The sequence below is a fragment of the Ursus arctos genome, unplaced genomic scaffold (assembly GCF_023065955.2).
Source record: "Ursus arctos isolate Adak ecotype North America unplaced genomic scaffold, UrsArc2.0 scaffold_33, whole genome shotgun sequence".
Lineage (NCBI taxonomy): Eukaryota > Metazoa > Chordata > Mammalia > Carnivora > Ursidae > Ursus > Ursus arctos.
Genome location: NW_026623019.1, coordinates 11295009 through 11313087, shown reverse-complemented (window position 1 = coordinate 11313087; position 18079 = coordinate 11295009). Strand labels below are relative to the sequence as shown.

The following is an 18079-nucleotide window of genomic DNA, read 5'->3' as shown; positions in this document are numbered from 1 at the left end:
GGAGGCAGACAAGGAACTAAACTTCCTATGCTTCTGACCATGGACAGACCAGCAAAGGCACACTGAACGGACTTGTTGTTTTTCAGTAAGTGTGAAAACCAAAATGACTTTTTTAAAAAAAATTTTTTTTAAAAGATTTTATTTATTTGACAGAAAGACAGCCAGCGAGAGAGGGAACACAAGCAGGGGGAGTGGGAGAGGAAGAAGCAGACTCCCAGCGGAGGAGCCTGATGTGGGGCTCGATCCCATAACGCCGGGATCACGCCCTGAGCCGAAGGCAGACGTTTAACCGCTGTGCCACCCAGGCGCCCCCAAAATGACTCTTAAATGAGAACTCTTTTTACACTTTCAGCCTTATTAAAATGACATACACCAAAAGAATATGAAAATACGCATTTATTACCAACAAAGTAGCATTTCCCACAGAGATTTTCCCCCCAGTTATACACACACACGCAGATACACACTATAGCAGGACAAAATTACATTTTTCATATACTAAAGATTCATACTCCAAAGAAAATAAGCACATGTCCAAAAGACAATCAGAAAGCAGCAAAAAAATCTTTTACTTTGAACACTAAAAATCTGTGAATAGAGACTCTCTCCTTTGGCAAATCAATGAAGATTTTCTCATTAAAAATACCTGTCACCTTCAGGTTTTAAATATTTTATTCATCAAATCAGACTTTAACTTGGCGTTTTTACAATTTGTATGTAATTAGAAGTCAACTTCTGCAGAAAATATATGAAGTTTTAAGTGGCTGAGAATATAATGTTAGACATATATTCTTATTAATATGTTAATGATACATAATTTTTCCTTTACAGCTCAAAATCCAATGTAAAACTATTTGTCCAGTAGAGAAATAGAAAATGCTTACAAACAAGGTATAGAGTAATTACTGCCACATGTAAAGTGAAATGTACTTGACTCCCCCCCCCCAAACACGCCTCATCTTTAAGCTCCTTTTTCACACTGATAATCATTTTGCAGAAATAAGATATCCAGCACTAACTCAGACAATAAGCAAATGACAGCAAGCACATATTAGTAAAGATATTTTGGTGGAAAACAAAGTATTAAACAACAGAAACATTTGGTAACAACATCCACTTACTAATAGGTTACCAAGTTTTTCAATGTTTATGTGAGTTGTTACATGAGTAAAAATGTTATTTTAAAATATTTTCATAATACATGCAATTAGGCTAAGAGGAGAAGGCTCTTTTAAAATTTTTTTCCAGGAAAAAATATCTTTTAAAGAGAAAATGTCCAAGTGAGAGGATATAGACTTATGGTTCATTATTTCTAGACCTAATAAGAATATAAATTTCCATGGCTATTCATGAATCTACAAAACCCAAATTGAATGCAATTCTTCAATTTATTCAGGCTACCGAGTAAAAAAAAAAAAAAATTTTGTCATTACTGGAACAGAGACATGTTCTTGGATTAGTCCACTATCTCACAAGCTTTATTTTTTAAAAGAAGAGAATTGGTTTTGGCACTGTTAATTAGTGTAACTCAGAGATAAACAAATGATTCTCTCATCTACTTCTTTCCTGCTCAAACAGTTTAAACTAGATTTTTTAAGACAATGAGGGTAGGATCAACACCGTAAGGAAGGACCTAAAAGCTTAGGTTCTAGAAACATTATGTTTTAAATCAATGCTTCCCTCACTCTTGACACAACACTGAGAAATTTCAAATATAAATTGTAGAAACCAGTATATGAAATCTTAAGAAAAAATCTTACTAAAAATAATTATAAAAATGCTTTTAGAAAGTGAAGATGTAAAATACAATTGACTTTAAATTAAAAACAAAACAAAACCCCACACACACACTTTACAGGGTTATTCTTTAAAAACCCTTATCACTTGATTTTTTTTTTTCCCGTCAATCTTTTGGTTGGCATGCTGCGTCATCTAGTGGCCACCTCGTGGCATTTCGAAGACGTCCCCTACCATTTTTGAAGCCCAGTATGTTTTTCCCTAGAGATACCAATACAATTATAGTGTCAAGTTTCATAAAAATTTTTTAAAGGCCCATAAAATTCCATTTCCTAGTGGAGATAAGGTAATCCTTTTTAATAGGAAGAAATGAATAGATTTGTCATAAATTATTATTATACATTAGTCTAGACATTTCCATATCAGTTTTTTTAAAAATTAAATATAACACTGGGAGGAAACTATGACTTGAGCTGTAGAGTCCTCTTAAAACTCTGAAAGTAATTTAAGTTCCTCTGGAATTAAAGCTCGGGACTTCCTGTGATGGGTAACCCCTTCCCCTGTACCTGTGATGTGAACCAGTAAATACCTTTCACCACGGGAACCCAATGACTCAGGGTCAGAGGGCCAAGCGCTTAAGTTCAACAGAAACCGAAGACTTAATTTCTACTATCAGATGAGGTTCCACAGAAGTTACTATGGTGTCCATTCATCAACCCATTTGTATTTAACAGTAGGTTTCCAAAAATGACCCATCTCAGTCTTAATGAATCTCCTTTTATTCAGGTGAGCCATACTTATAAACAGGATTTAACCAAAAAAACTCCAAGGTTCTCGCCCTTTACTTTTATTGAGAAGGTTGCGTGAACGTGATACGGCGCCGCCGCCTTTGGAAAGCCTTTAAATTCCATCTGTTAGGTTCCAGCATGTGGGGACCGTTGTAGACAAACAATACCGTCATTTTTTCAGAATAAGGAAGATTTTGCAGGAGCTGTAAGTGTAAAAACAAATGTTCCTATAATGCCACACATTTAGAAGCACAATTTGCCAACCTCACCCATGTCAAGTCAAATGTTATTTCTAGTATTAATGAAACACTTACGAAGTTCGCAATTCAATATACAGACCCCGTCAGACAGTGATCCTTCCTTGAACCGGTACGCCTGACGCCTGGTCAGCATTCCCAGGCCAAATAAGATCCTACAATTTCCTAGGCTGACCCTGGAAGTATGTCCTTCAGAATTTTCCTAGGATCCATACTTTAACTCATTTATCCACAAATACTTCACAAGCAACTCGAATGGTCCGTGAAAGACTGGTAGCCTGAAAAGTGTGGGCCACAAGGGTGGGTTTATAGGCCAGGGTGTCTGGTAGACAATACAGTACTAGCATCTGGCTCTTCCAGAGAGTATCTGCTGGACAAAGAAGACAGACTATACTAGTCAATAAAAATGCGCATTTAAGATGGGTGCTCCAGGGAAATTTTTCATGACTACTTAGTTTAAAAAGAAAATCCGATAATATTAATAAGCACATCTTTGAGGATATTGGTCTTACAAATTAGCCACAGCGGAAGATGTAACAAAAGAAAATTTCCTACGCTAATAGTTCTGGCTCTAGAGCGGAAAATTCTCTGTAAGGATAATTCTGTTTTTATCCAAGTTCACCGGAGAGGAGAGGAGAGGTCAGGACTACTTAAGATTTCCCCTGCGCCCGGGCCGTGCTCTTGGGTGAGAGAAGGGCAGCGCAGCCCCAGACAAATGAGGAGTGCCAGACTTCTAGCGTTCTTATTCTCCTCACTCTTTAAAAAGTGCTAAAAGAGGAACTTCTCTAGATGAAGAGTAAGTGCCAGACGCAGGGAGGAAATCTTGGTTCTAGAACATAATTCTATGCCTCTTACATTTCTTCTTCCAATAATAAGGTTCCAGATGAAGTATGTCACTGGAACTTGTCCCCTTGATATAACTATTACTGTAATCTTTTTAGTTCCTTTTTTGGGAGTGTTTCTGCTGGCGTTTATGTAACAGGCCGTACTGTACTCCGTGAGGAGGCCACAGGGCGCTTCTGAGTACATGAGCACTTTCAGAGGACTTATTACCTACCTTTGGTGTAATAAAGAAGTACTGAGAGGTATTTTCTTTACAAGCAGTATTCACAACCATTTCAAACACTCTCCGTTCATTGATCGGGTCCATTCCCTAAACAATGACAGTCAACGTGAATACCTTTATATCTATTATAAGCTACGATAAAGCCCAAGTAAAAGAGTAAGCACCACACCTGATTGATTTCATCAACGACTCTAAAGGGACACCGATTAAGCTCCTGCAGCGCCATCAAGTACAACATGGTGGAAACGCTTCTCTCCCCTCCGCTCTGATGGTGCGGCGTCAGCTCGTGCAGCTGCGTACTGCTGCGGAACTTGACTCGAATTCGAATTCCGTACTTATCATAGTCTTCCTGCAAAACAGTCAAAAGTTGTTGACGGGTTCCAGTTTCTGCAGCAATTTCATACTTCTACTTGAAAATAGACTGAATAAATCAATTAGAAGAGTAAAAAACTAAATTTAGTGGTAACAGTTTTATCTAAATAGCAACTAGTTCTTTGATATGTTATCTATCTTTATTGTTTGAGTTTAATTGTAAGAAAGAGTTGATTAAAGTCCTGCTTTATAGAATAATTGAGAGGATGGCACGAGATCACACTCTTGCAAGTGCTCTGGCGCAGTGCTGGCACGGGGGCAGAATATTATCAATTATATTTGTTACTGCGTTCTGTCCCTTTCCTGGAACAAGCCCAAAGACTGTAGATGACTCCAGGGTGGCAGAAGCTACCATCTTACCAGAACTGGAAAGTGCAGTAACAAATGCTGGCTCCCTTACGTCTCCCATCAAGCAGGCGAAGGAGTCACGGGCACGGTTCCTAAAGCACTACCTTGCTTTTTATCTATGCACGTAACACACGTGCAGATCGCATACAAACTAAAATACAAAGATGCTGAGCTGTGAAGGAAAAGGATCTTTTGTTGTCTTCATTTCTGTGCTAAGAAAAACACTTACTAGGGAAATTTTTCAACATACACAAAATCAGAACACTAAGATAAGCTCAGTATATTACCAACCGCCTCAACTGTGATCAACACAGGACCAATCCCGTTTCATCTCTAACTCTACCCTCTCCTCTTTCAGTGACTTCACAGCAAATCCCAGGTTTTACCACTGTACACATTTCTGAATGGAAATGATTTTCCCTACCATTTGCACTGCATTAACTTACAGCCAAGGAATTAGTAACACATTACCAAATATTTTCATTCCAGTGTACTCTCAAAATCTTGATTAAAAAAGGGAAACACTGATACTATATTTCAGTCACGTTGGCCAATCTCTTTAGGACTCTTCTAACGTGGACAGTGGAAGATTTCTAAAGCAAATCACTCACAGCTGAATAACCATTACCTATCTGGTTATCAAGAGTTTTAGTAAGGCATTAGTGACTTGTCTCAAATGCCACCAAAAAAAAAAAAGTGACCCTGAGGGACTCCAATAGATGTTTTCCTTCCTCTGAACAATTTTTTAGTAAGCCAAATTTTCACAGGTATAACTACAGAATAAACAAATAATTGACAAATACTTTTAGCATCTAATGAAAAGGACTTGTCAGGGAACATTCCAAATGCAGTATTACCTCATTTTCTGTATGCAGATCAACTTCACCAGCACACTGCATGGAGCTGAAAAAATTGCTGAATTTTTCATTAATTTTTTCTACGAGCTCTTTTAAAGGATTAAGCCACCTTTCTTTCACCTGCAAAGCAATTCAATATAAAAGCACAATTTAAAAGAAGTATTACCACATTGATAGAAAACTGTCCATAAAACAACTTCAGTTTCAGTATCAGTCTAGTCAGGAGAACAGACAGCGCATTCGTTCTTAGAAGCACGTCATTTCAGTTCGCATTAGTCTCCGTTCCCACCCCATCAACGACAGGCACGTGACAGAAAGACAAGTTAAAGGGTAAATAATTACCTGTGAAATGTTCTCCTTGTATTTATCCAGTTCAACTTTCTTTATCTTTAGTTCCTCAGTTAATTGCTCTATTTCTTCTTCTCTTTTTGTGTATTCTTCAACGACCTGGCAGGGAAAAAATTATTTAAGACAAATCTACCGAAGGATAACATTATGGGCAATTTTGTGTCAATTAAAACACGAACAGAAAATGCCAATTGTGTTGCATTGTTTGTATGCAATTAATTTATGTTCTTCTACTGAACATGTTTTTTATCCTTGAAAAAACAGACACTGCAGTATTTCAGGTTAGCCCAACGATTCTTTTTATAAAGGAAAGGCACAGAACAGTGTGTTCCTTAGGAAGAGTCTATTTAAAATTCTAATAGATTCAGAATCTGGCATTTAAAGCACATTGTTCCTGCTGTCTAGCTTATTATTACCAAGAGCTCTAGTACAGAGTGGGAGGCGAGTACTGGAGGGAAGTGAGCGCGCGTGCACGCTGCGTGTGGGGAGGGGGCGGCGGGGCTTGAGGGAGGCAACAGGGAAAGCAGCGTACTGTGGGATTCAGTCCTGTGAAGCAAGAAGCTCTTGATCTTTCTTCAGTTAATAAAGCATCAATCTCATCCAATGTGTTTGGAAGATCCTGGAAAGCCTAAAGAAGAAAAAAATGGTCTGTTATTACAAACAGTTCAGCAAAAGCGGTTTAATTTGAGCAGTTAAATATTCTGCTAAGTATCTACTATGTGTTCAATAGCATGCTAGCATACAAGGAATCAAAGGAATTAAACAGGATTTTCTGTCTTCAAAAAGCTTACACTTAGTAACACTGGAGAACACCTTCAAGCGGAGTACTGGTGTTGAGTATTAAAGTAAGTAGTTCGACCTACGGCTACGGGGTTTACAGAGGGGACCCCAGCTCATGCTAGAGGAGCTACAGAGTTAAGAGACGTGAGAGGCCTCACTTTCCCAGAAGTCTCTGGGCCTTCAAGCCAGGAGCCAGGGAAGAGCAAGGCAGAGGGGAAAGAGGAGCTTGGAAAAAAGAAAGCGCTGCATACCATGGGGGGTGAGGAGTTGTGTCCATTTGGAATGGTGGGTACTTGCTGAATTGGTAGAATGGGTCCAGAATATGTGGGGCATTGAAAGAGAGCAAGAAGTTAGAACTTTATACTGTACGTCTGAAGAACGACAAAAGCATCTTAAGAATCCAATTACTTTGACAGTAGAACTTCTCTGTAGCACAGCTGACCCTCAAACAATACAGGGTGAGGGGGACTGACCCCCACGGTGTAGTCAAAAATACATGTATAACTTTTGACTTCCCCAAAACATAGCTCCCCATAGCCTCCTGCTGACTGCAAGTCTTCTCGATAACATCAGCGTGAGGTGACCCGTGTTTTGTTGGTTACATATTTTATATACTGTACTTTTGCAGTAAGCTAGAGAAAAGGAAATGTTATTAAGGAAAACATAAGAAAAATAAATGTATAGTACTCTATTTGTTGAAAAAAAAAATTCACATACAAATGGCCCATGCAGTTCAAACCCGTGTTGTTCGAGGCTCAGCTGTACTAGCTTCTGAGTCCAGGTCACAGAGACAAGTCAGAACAGACATTTCTTATCTGGGAGGAAAGCGGTACATTGACTTGCTGGCAAAGCTCATACAGTATGAAGTACAGAACCAATCCTGAAACTCTGAAAAAGATCCTGAATATGACATAAATCTCATAGTTTGATCTTGCGTCTTTAATCTGCTCAGAAAGCAGTTCAACTTCTACAGGCTTTCCGATACTAGGCATCCGCTGTTGCTGTGACTCGTCCGCTGCGCTCGCACCCGAGGCTGCACACGTGCTCGGCGTCTTCGCCAGACGCCCGAATAGGCATCTTCAGTGGCAGACGGTCAAAGACAAAGCCTCATGTCAACCACCCTTCCCACCACTTTGAGCACATCTGTTGCTCCTTCGATCTTGTCTCAGTCAATGGCAGAAGCAGGGGTTGGTTCTCTCTCTCACCCTTCACCTCCAATCCGTTAGCCAGTCCTGCTGACTGTCCTGAAAAGATCCTCCTACTGGCAAACTTCCCTCTCCAGTGCTCCCCGCCCCGACCCACGCCCCTCTTCTCTCTCGCCTGGTCCAAAGCCGTCATCTTCTCAACAGTCTCCTTGCTTTCACTCGTGTCCCTACCGGATTCTCCACCGGGTAGTCTGTTCTTCCACATGTTCCAGTCAGTGCCATCGCTCCTCCCGACACTCCTCCAGTGGGTTCCGTCTCCACCTACAACCCAAACTCCTTCCGTGAGACCCTCCATGCTCTGACTTCCACCGTCCTTCGTGCCCGAATGATCCTGTTTGAGCCGGACTGAGATGCCTTCCTTCATGTGAAGCATGCCCCGTGCGCTCGCGCCCGGGGAGCTTTGTATGGAGCCGTTTGCTCTGCCTGGAAAACTTCCCTCAAACTCTCACTTGACCGATTGCTTCTCTCCATTCAGGAATCCTCTAGAATAGTATCTTCTCAAAGGAGGCTTCCCTGACACTATCCTCTTACCTTGTTTTATTTTTCTTCTGAGCACCTCTTGATAGCCGACATGGTCTCTTTGCTTTTTAATTCATTTATCTGCCCCACCCTCCAGACTAGAATATAAACTTCAGTAGAGAAATAGGTCTTGTTCAATGCCTGACTGATCAGTAACATTCGTAATATATGAATTATCTAATTTTGTTTCTTTCAAAAACAATACAACTTATCAAGGGTAGAATCCTACTACTTTCTGAAAGAAAAACATAGTACAGATATTGTACTAATATCTACTTATTTTATGATAATTCCATGTATTCTGGAAAAGTTCTAATATATTTTTAGAAACAACAGCCACTCAGTTTATCTTATATATGTTCTTACTAAATCCCTACTATGTACCTAAATAGAACCACTCTCTAGGGTGTCAGGGTCGGATACAAAAGAGTAAAATCTTTGAGGATTCGAAAATTATAATCCAAACTTTCTTGTCTGACATATCATTAGCTACAGAAAGAGATTAGACATTAACTATTGAAATAGGGAAATAGACATTTCATTATCTATTGACATTAAGATAAAATACTTTATCTAAAAATCCGTTTTCTATTTCCTTGTTTTATTTTGACATCATTCGGAGAGTTGGTATGTTAGGCAAGGTGTGATCCCTACTTGTCAGGTAACACTCAGGGTCACGGGGCAGCATCTCCTTTTACTAACTGAAGAATATGTCAGCACAGAATATACAAAGGAAAGGAGGAAAGCCTCTTTTCTCCTTTTCTTACCAACAGATGTTAGGCCTAAAGATTCAGGTTTCACTGACCCCTAAATAAATACCCTAATTTCCAGAAAAGCATTTTCATTTTACCTTTTTCCAAATATCACTTCCATTTACCATTTGTTATTCAATTACCGATGCTAGGTTTCCAAACAAAAACTACACCCCATCTCCTGACCCTACCTCTTAAAGTAGCTTGGAGAAAAAACCCTTTTATTGGAAGAATGAATGTTCTAGAACTGATAACTGTTAAGGGGCTGTCCGAGCTTTAATTAATAACTTTAGGACTAAGCCAAGACTGATGGATGCCCAAGTTTGAATATAGTAAAGAAAATCCACTAAGCACAATTACTTTACATACATACTCAGTTTAAAAATGGAGGGGATCCCATATTTCTCACAGCACATTATGTTTCTGACGGCCCATTACAACGCCTAACACACTCGAAGCTGACAAAGCACGTGCGCGGCGTGGGACCTCGCAGCCTTATTACACTTGTTATACTTACTGTCTGGTATTCTTGAGGAACTGTCTGCTCTGCACCCAGGTTACATACTTGCCTAGCTCTCTTCATCAGCTCCTTGCATTTCTGCAGTAATCTCTGTCGACTTTCATCCAGCTCGATGAAATGTTGCTGTTGCAAGAAAAAGAATTTTAGACAATTTGTAGGTTACTGTTATGTCAGAGGACTGATTAAACAACCACATTACAGGTGTACTTTGGGGACATGTGGACTGAGTCCCAGAGCATCTCAATAAAGTGACCATCACAATAAAGTCAGATGAATGTTTTAGTTTCCTAGTGTGTATAAGAGTTACGTTTACTATACTGTAGTCTAGTAAGTATGCAACGGCATTATGTTAAAAACAAAAACAACGTACATACTTAAAAAATACTTTATTGCTAAAAAATGCTACCCACCACCATGTGAGCTTTCACCAAAACCACTCACTGATCACAGGTCACCAGAACAGATATAATAATGAAATATTATACCATATCTCAAGTGTAGGAAAGTAAAGAGCAATAGAATGAGGTAAGCCTGTATATTAACAATTGAATTTCAAGAAGCAAATCATCTACAAGCCGTACCTCAAAAACCATGACAGATATAAGATTAAATTTAAACTTAAACTTTAAAATATATCAGCATATCATATTACATTAATGCTTAAGACCTCTGAAATTTATTTAAGATTTATTTATTTCTTTGAGAGAGAGAGCGCACACACACAGAGGGAGAGGCAGAAGCAGACTCCCCACGAGCAGGGAGGCTTAAACAGGGCTCGATCCCAGGACCCTGGGATCATGACCTGAGCCGAAGGCAGATGCTTAACCGACTGAGCCACCCAGGTGCCCCTTGAGCTCTGAAATTTAAATCTGCTTTCTTCTGACACAGTTTAACTTAGCTATATATAATTATACTCTAATATAATTTGAAATACACAGTACGTAGACTTCCTATCTGAAAACTCAGCACTTGAATGCAAAGAGAACCTTTAAATAGTGGTTGGTAGTTGTCCAAGTGCCTTTCATGTATAGTTATCATTTATTCATGGACCCATTCATTCCTTCACCAGATAATTACTGAGAATCCATTAAATGTCAGTATTTTATTATGCACTGAACACAGAAAGGTGAAAAAGGAGAAAGACACACAAAATTATTATCATTAAAGAAACAGCTCTACTATTTATTGAAAGCTTATGTGCTGTGTGCTTCACACATGATTCCCTTATTTCTCACAATACCGTACAATGATATTATTCCCCCTTTTGCACATTAAAAAAAGAATTAAAGCACCTCGTCCAAGCTCACACACTTAGTCGCAGGCTGTCAGGATTCACATCCATGCCTGCTTCTAGAACTCATGCTCTTTTCATTATCGCACCATGCCCCTCAGAGAGGGCTGGACAGAGGAAAGCAAAGACAGCATGAGGGGGTGAGGGCAGGGGGTGGCGGGTACAGGAAGGCAGGCCAGAGGGGTCACAGAAGCTGACAGGAAAAGAGCAAGTAGGGATGCCTCGGTGGCTCAGTTGGTTAAGTGTCTGCCTTTGGCTCAGGTCATGATCCCAGGGTCCTGGGATCGAGCCCCATATCAGGCTCCTTGCTCAGCAGGAGCCTGCTTCTCCCTCTGCCTGCTAATCTCCCTGCTTGTGCTCTTTCTCTCTCTCTGACAAATAAATAAAATCTTAAAAAGAAAAAGAAAAAAAGAAAAAAAAGGAAGTAGCAGAGCCCATTCCCACGATAGCTGATTACAAATGTCAAGGCAGGGAAGCCTCCTTCGAGGCTTACTTAGGGAACAAGAAATCTGCCATAGCTGGAGGAGAGGTGAGATTGTACAAAGTCAGAGTAATAAGGTAGGCAAGAGCCAGATGATAAGTTTCATGTGTAGGGAGGAGGACATTGTGGAATGCCTTCTGCGGGCCAGGCTTGTTATAACCACTATCTTGTATGTTAATTAATCTAATCCTCACTATAATCTTAGGGAAATGTATTATCTTTTTTACACATGGCTCAGAGATATTAAAAAACTTGCTCAAGGTTATGAAAATACCAAGTGAACAGGTTCTTAAGAGAACAGGTCTAGCTTGCTCTTTCCACGAAACCTCAAGCTTTGGTCTGCACACAAAGAGCGGTGTGCGAGGGAGACAGTGAAGACTATTAAAACAGCCCTGAAGCCCCGCCACATGGCAGATGTACGGATTAAGATCTCTTAGGGCAGAGACCTGGACACGTGTATTATTAACAAGGTCCTCAGGTGATTTTCATGCATAAAGTTTCATTAGCAAATAAGCTCAACCAAGACAAAAGTTAGGGAAAAAGGAACACATACTGGACTGAACCGAAAATACAAAGCCAGCCTGACACTAATCACTGCCATTACAGTTCTCTAAACCTGACACAAATAAAGGAAAATGTTACAGACTCCCTGTCACACCGAGGCAGCTGTCAACATGGGCCAGAGAGAAACCTCTCACTCTGTCAGACTCCTCGGGGCCTTGCCAAAACAAAGCACCAGAACATCATGGCAAAGAAATACCGGAGGTGAACATGTGGGCCTCTGGCCTTGGGAGGACAAAACCTCCTTCAACAGCTGCCTTCTGGTAAGTGGCAGAGGTCTCATTAAATCTTTATCAGAGAAAGCGGTTCTTTCTGTATGTACATGTTTGTGACATAACTCTTCATACAGTGCCTGCCACCCCCCCCCCAAACCATAATTCTTACTGAATTTTTTCTTCCCCGGGGTGGGGAGGGTAGGTAAGGAGCAGAAAGAGAGCTAACCATAAAGGCTTTATTAATAATTCTGCTTACAGTCTAGTCTGTAACAGTTAATGGATAACAGAAACTTTTCATCTGTGGGAGACCTAAGGACAGAAAGAGGCAGATTTACCAACTATGGCCCCCCAACATCTCAGAAAGGACTCAAAGAATATGTGGGTACATATTCTGAAAGAATAAGTATCCTCTTTTCTTGGAAATTCTGAGAACTTCAATGGTCCTGAAAGGTGTATATTGACATTGAACATGGAAAAGCTTCTCTAAGAGGGCCCTCTAGTGGAACATATCAGAATTGCTCACATAATTTCTTACTAAATATAAATAGCATGTTGCACCTAAAATTAACACAGTAAATATTCTATTTAACAACTAGAGTCCAAATGAAAACGATTTTCTGTATGAAAGGAATGTGAGCTCTAAGGAGCATAAACTTTTACTAAAACACTAGTTGTAAATAAAAACATTAATTCCTCAATTTTCCCGTAATACAAATATAAGGCTCAAATTTCATACCAATTTAATGGATTTCAAATTCAAATGTTAACTATAAGATTTAGTACATATCATACAGAATACATATTTTAGAAATATGAAAAGTAATCTTTTAACGTCAACTTGAAATTTTAATGTCAAATTTGAAATTGAAAAAGATAGTGGTCTTTTTACTATACAAGATTACGAATTCTAATTGTAAGCAATTAAGTAATAGCAATAATACTATTTGTTAAATGACCCCTTCTCTCCCCAAATCTATCTCCCTTAAATAAACAAAAGTCTCCTGAAATTGTGTTGCAGGACAGAGGTAAGCAGGTAGCCCGAGAAGAGAACATTAGATAAAAGCAAGGAATTTCTAAATTCAGCGTGAAGATAAACACATTAAACAATTTCTAATTCTTATAATATTAATTCTGACACAAACCTATACTTTTTAAGGAAACCCTGGTTTCATGCTAGGCAGTGTACTAAGCACCCTAATATATATTAAATGGAATTATCACAATACCCCTGCAGGGCAGATAGGTATTAAAATACCTATGACTGAAAATAAATAAGAGACATGGAGTGGGGTTAGGAAAGCAGTGCCCAGCTTAAAACAAAACAAAACACACACAGAAACACAAATCCCCCCCCAAACACAAAAACACGAAACCAAAACCTCAACCAAGTAACAGGTCCATCCCTCTGCATCCACCTTCATATGCAGACTTACACGCAGTCCACGCGCTACCTGGTCCTCCAGATACTCCAGACACAATTAGCGAACCGACGCTCCCAACCACTGTCTTTCTCGGAGGACCTTCTATAGGCCTGGAAGCCTGCTGCCCTCTTGGCCGTCCAGCAGTCTGAGGACGTATCAAACCCCACGGTGCTCAGCCATCCCTTAAGTTCCCTCATGGATACGACCCCTACTAAAACTTGTCCATCTTCTTTTGAGAACTTGTTTTCATGGTCAGCGTCAAGGACAAAACGGGAAGTGGTAGTAATGGCTCCTTAGCGCAGCCTGCCATGTGTTCAAAGGGACGAGTAGGAAAAAACCCCACCGTTTTCCCCTTGTTTCGAATGACATAGGACAGCAAGAATAGTTAAGAGCATCTGTGGGTACAGGACAGCAAACAGAAGAAGAGTAAGTAGAAGGGAAAGTGAACAATGACAGATTCTACGTATTCTTTCACTCAATCTTCCTTATTCCTCAAGTGTGGTTAGAGACCGTGGTCAGTCAGCAACACTTACTGAGTGCACAGTCCAGGAAATGAAAGAACCTTCCAGAGGGGATGTATAAGAGAAACAGAATGGTACAAAATACTGCTGAGGAAATGCACAGTAAGTTCGGGTGGTATCCAGTCAGAGCAGGATGGAAAAACCTGTCAAGGGCTGTGCGCCTGCATGTGTCTGTGAGTGGGGAAGAGGCTGGGAACAGAGTGGCTACTTCCAGGAACCAAATCTAAAGGGACAAGCAGCTAACCAGAGGTTACTTCTTTGGACAGTGTAAGGTGGCCGTCTTTATAAAAAAAAAAATTAGTGACTGAAAAACTGAAAACAAACCCTCCTCCCAAGAAACTCTGCTCCTCTCTAGAGTAGTGTACTCTGCTCCAAATATTAATATTCCTGGGCTACTCCCGAAACAGATCACAGAGATTATGTCTGTGGACACGAAATCGTAGTACGTCCACGTGAACAAAGGCTGAAGAGCAGCCCCATGTCAAGAGTGCGCTGAAGTTGGGAGATTTACCCCCAAGCCGCCATGAGTTCGTGATACTTGTGTAAACATGACACCACCCTATAGTCTTCTCAAGATCATTAACGTGTAATTCAAAAATAAAACTTCACACACAGGATCCAACACTGTATTTTGTGACTAGACTCACTCCATACAGTATGGGCACAACGGGTCAACTTCTGTAATACCGCTTCCTATACTGAACAGCCGGGCTCACAGGCTCACTGGGTGACAAACCGTAGCATGGGCTCTACGATTACCTACCAACAGAAAATATGATGCGCAGAGGACTTCGGTCACACCCCATGAAATAAACACAGATGAGGCTGCTTGGGTAGCTAGCTCCATATCCAGCCCCCACAGCTGCCCCCACCCTCCATTTGGGTACTACCTTTGGTTTTTGTTTTTTGTTCTGTTTTTGTTTTTTGCTGGATCCCTTCACCATGTTCAGAATGACTATGGCTACTCCTGCTGCCTTCCTCTCCTTTGTTTTGGACGGTAGGGGTGAGGGAAGGACTTTCCCATCTTCCAAGCCTCTGGCTTTGGCTAAGTGAACTAGCCAATCCTAGCATATCAAGCCTCATCTTCAGCTCCTTCTCGCGAGGCGGGTTTGTGCTTGCCTACTACTCTAAGATGCTTATCAGCTAGCAAAATCTTGTTTCTTCCCATTTTTTCTAGCTGTACACTTCTTCTAGAAGCCGAGTGTGAAGAGGCTGACTTCAGAATAATGTTCCCACTCCTCTGTGAGGTCCTCCATTTCCTAAAACCTATCAGGGCTGTTTCCATTAAAAGATACGACTACAGTTCACTATTAAGCAACAGGAATGTTTCTGAAAAGTCTGGTGTAACATGAACCATGTACGGACCCCACCGGAGCGTAGCAGACTCCGGGAAGGGAGAAGAGCGGATGAGCAAGGTGCAAGGGGACTTCAAATACAGGACAAGCTTTACAAAATCTGCAGCAAATATGGCAAAGTGTTACATTTGTCAGGGGAAGGGGCACGTGGAGGTTCTATTACTCCTACTCTGGTATATCTTTAGTATTTCATACTAGGAAATATTGGAAGAAAGACTTTAGTGAAACTAATGACAAACAGTTTTTTTCAGCCTTGACGTGTAACTGGTGAATAAGCTGCATGTCAAGTGTACAACTTGGTGGATTCTGATCAATCTATCCGACGGCGAAACCATCACCCTCAATGTATCTGTCCCTTTCAACGCTCTGTGCCCCTCAGTAATCTACCCGCTGTGTCCGTCCCAGGCAGCCGCTGATTGACTTCTCTCACGGGGCATTCTACCTTCTGTAGAATTTCACAGAAATGGAGGCAGAGTATTTTTGATGTGGCTCCTTTCACTCAGCATAATTAGGATCCATCATGCTGTGTATCTCAGCACACAACCGAGTAATACTTGTTGTGAGGATATACTGTAACTTGTGATCTCACCGCTGCTGGACATTTGTTTCCGGTTTTTAACTATGACAAACCTGCCACACATTCCTGTACGTCTTTCAGGGACATATGCTTTTCCTTCTTTTGGGTAAATACTAGGAGAGGAATGGCTGGATCCTATGGCAGGTGTATTTTTAGCATTTAAGAATCTCTCCGATGGTTTTCCAAAGCGGCTACGCACTTGCAGTCTCTACGGGCGTGTGCGCGAGTCCCAGGGCTCTACTCCGCGCCAACGCCTCCGTACGGAGCCTGTCACTCCAGCGGGTCTGCCGCGGCAGCTCCTAGGACTCACACTGCCTACTACTGAAGTTCAGTATCTTTTCATGTGCTCATTTGCTGTCTGTATATTTCCTTTAGTGAAGACCACGTTAAAATCTTTTGCCCATTTTCTGACTGGGCTGTGTGTCGTCTTTGTATCGATGGTTGTAGAAGAGTTCTTTTGATAGTATCCTTCAGGGCCGGCAAACTTTTTCTACACAGGGCCAGTAGGTGTAGTATTTCAGGTGTTGATGGCCCCATACAGAATGTCATTTTTTTTTAAACTCCTTTGAAAATGCAAAAACTAGGAGCTTGCAGGGATTTAATATAAGCAGACGTGAGGCTCGATATGGTCCCCAGTAACAGCCCTTCATCGTGATACAAGTGCTTTGTCAGGTGTTACATGTTGCAGATATATGCTCCCCGCCAGTTTGTAGCCTGCCTTTTCTTAACAGCATCTATTGAAAAGGAAGTTAATTTTGCTGAAGTAAAACTTCTGATTCCTTTTGCCTCATAGTTCGTGCTTTTTGTGTTCCATTCAGTTTTCCCAAAACCAAGATCACCAAGAATTTTTCTTTCCTTCAAGAAGCTTTTAGCTTTAGTTCTTACATTTAAGTCTATGACCCATTTATATATGGTACAAGGTAGGGGTTGTGGCTATTTTTCTTTGTACATGACTATTCAATTGTTCTAGCACTATTTGTCAGACTATTCTTTCCCCACTGAACTGCCTCCGTTATCTGTGCCAAAAACAACTGACTATATATGTGTGAATCTATTTCTGGTTTCCCTATTCTGTTCCACTGAGCCATATATGTCTATTTTTATACCAATATAATGATGTCTTCATTATTACAGCTTTATAATAAGACTTAAAATTAGGAAAGGTGAGTCATCAAACTTGTTCTTTTTCAAGTTCTTCTAAGTCTACTGCATTTTCGAATAAGCTTGTCAACTTCTAAAGACCCTGCTGGGAATTTTATTGAATCTATATATTTGGGAGAGAACTGACCTTTGATCCATAAACATAATCATTCCCTCCATTTACATAAGTCTTATTTACATTTTAGCAAAATTTTGTAGTTTTCAGCACACACAGGGCTTGTAAATATATCCCTAAGCATCGTATTTTTGATGCTATTGTACACAGTTTTTTAAGTAGGCTCCTCAACCAGCATGGAGCCAACGCAGGGCTTGCACTCAAGACCCCAAGCTAAGGGGCACCTGGGTGGCTCAGTTGGTTAAGTGTCCACCTTTAGCTCAGGTCATGATCCTGGGGTCCTGGGATGGAGCCCCACATTGGGCTCCCTGCTCAGTGGGGAGTCTGCTTCTCCCTCTGCCTGCTTCTCCCCCAGCTTGTGCACCCGTGCTCTTTCTCTCTCTCAAATACATAAACAAAATCTTTAAAAAACAAACAAAAAAGACCCGGAGCTGAGACCTGAGCTGAGATCAAGTCTGATGCTTAACCAACTGAGTCACCCAGGTGCCCCACACAGTATTTTTAAACTTCAATTTCTAATTGTTGGCTGTTACTAGATGCGAGCCACATCTGATTTGAATGTCTGTACTGAACTTGTATCCTGCAACCTTGCTAAGTGCACTGATAGCACTGATTCCTTAAGATTTTCCACAGACCTATGTTTGTCTGAAATAGACAAGTCTTTGTTTTTTCCTTACTGCACTGGCTCGGTCCTCCAGTACAATGTGGGACAGAACTGATTAGTGAGTATTTTCCTTGTTTCCAATCATTAGGGGAAAGCTGCCATTCCTTCATCAATGAGGATGATATGAGCTAATGGTTTTGGGTAAATGCTCTTTATCAGATGGAAAAA

General features: G+C 40.7%; 1 protein-coding gene across 2 annotated transcripts in view; it reads right to left on the bottom strand.

Annotated features, from left to right (window-relative positions):
* Positions 1 to 378: 378 nt before the first annotated feature.
* SMC5 (structural maintenance of chromosomes 5) overlaps positions 379 to 18079 on the bottom strand; it is an 89912-nt gene continuing 72211 nt past the window's right edge. Inside the window, exons 18-25 of one of the 2 annotated variants that reach the window (XM_026519350.4) lie at positions 9547 to 9672; positions 6805 to 6849; positions 6306 to 6401; positions 5768 to 5872; positions 5426 to 5545; positions 4018 to 4197; positions 3840 to 3935; positions 379 to 2728 (exon numbers count right to left, since the gene is read on the bottom strand). In XM_026519350.4, the coding sequence (XP_026375135.1) occupies positions 2585 to 2728; positions 3840 to 3935; positions 4018 to 4197; positions 5426 to 5545; positions 5768 to 5872; positions 6306 to 6401; positions 6805 to 6849; positions 9547 to 9672 (912 nt within the window). In that variant the 3' untranslated portion in view covers positions 379 to 2584. The remainder of the gene's footprint in view (positions 2729 to 3839; positions 3936 to 4017; positions 4198 to 5425; positions 5546 to 5767; positions 5873 to 6305; positions 6402 to 6804; positions 6850 to 9546; positions 9673 to 18079) is intronic. The other variant, XM_026519351.4, reaches the window with a different exon arrangement.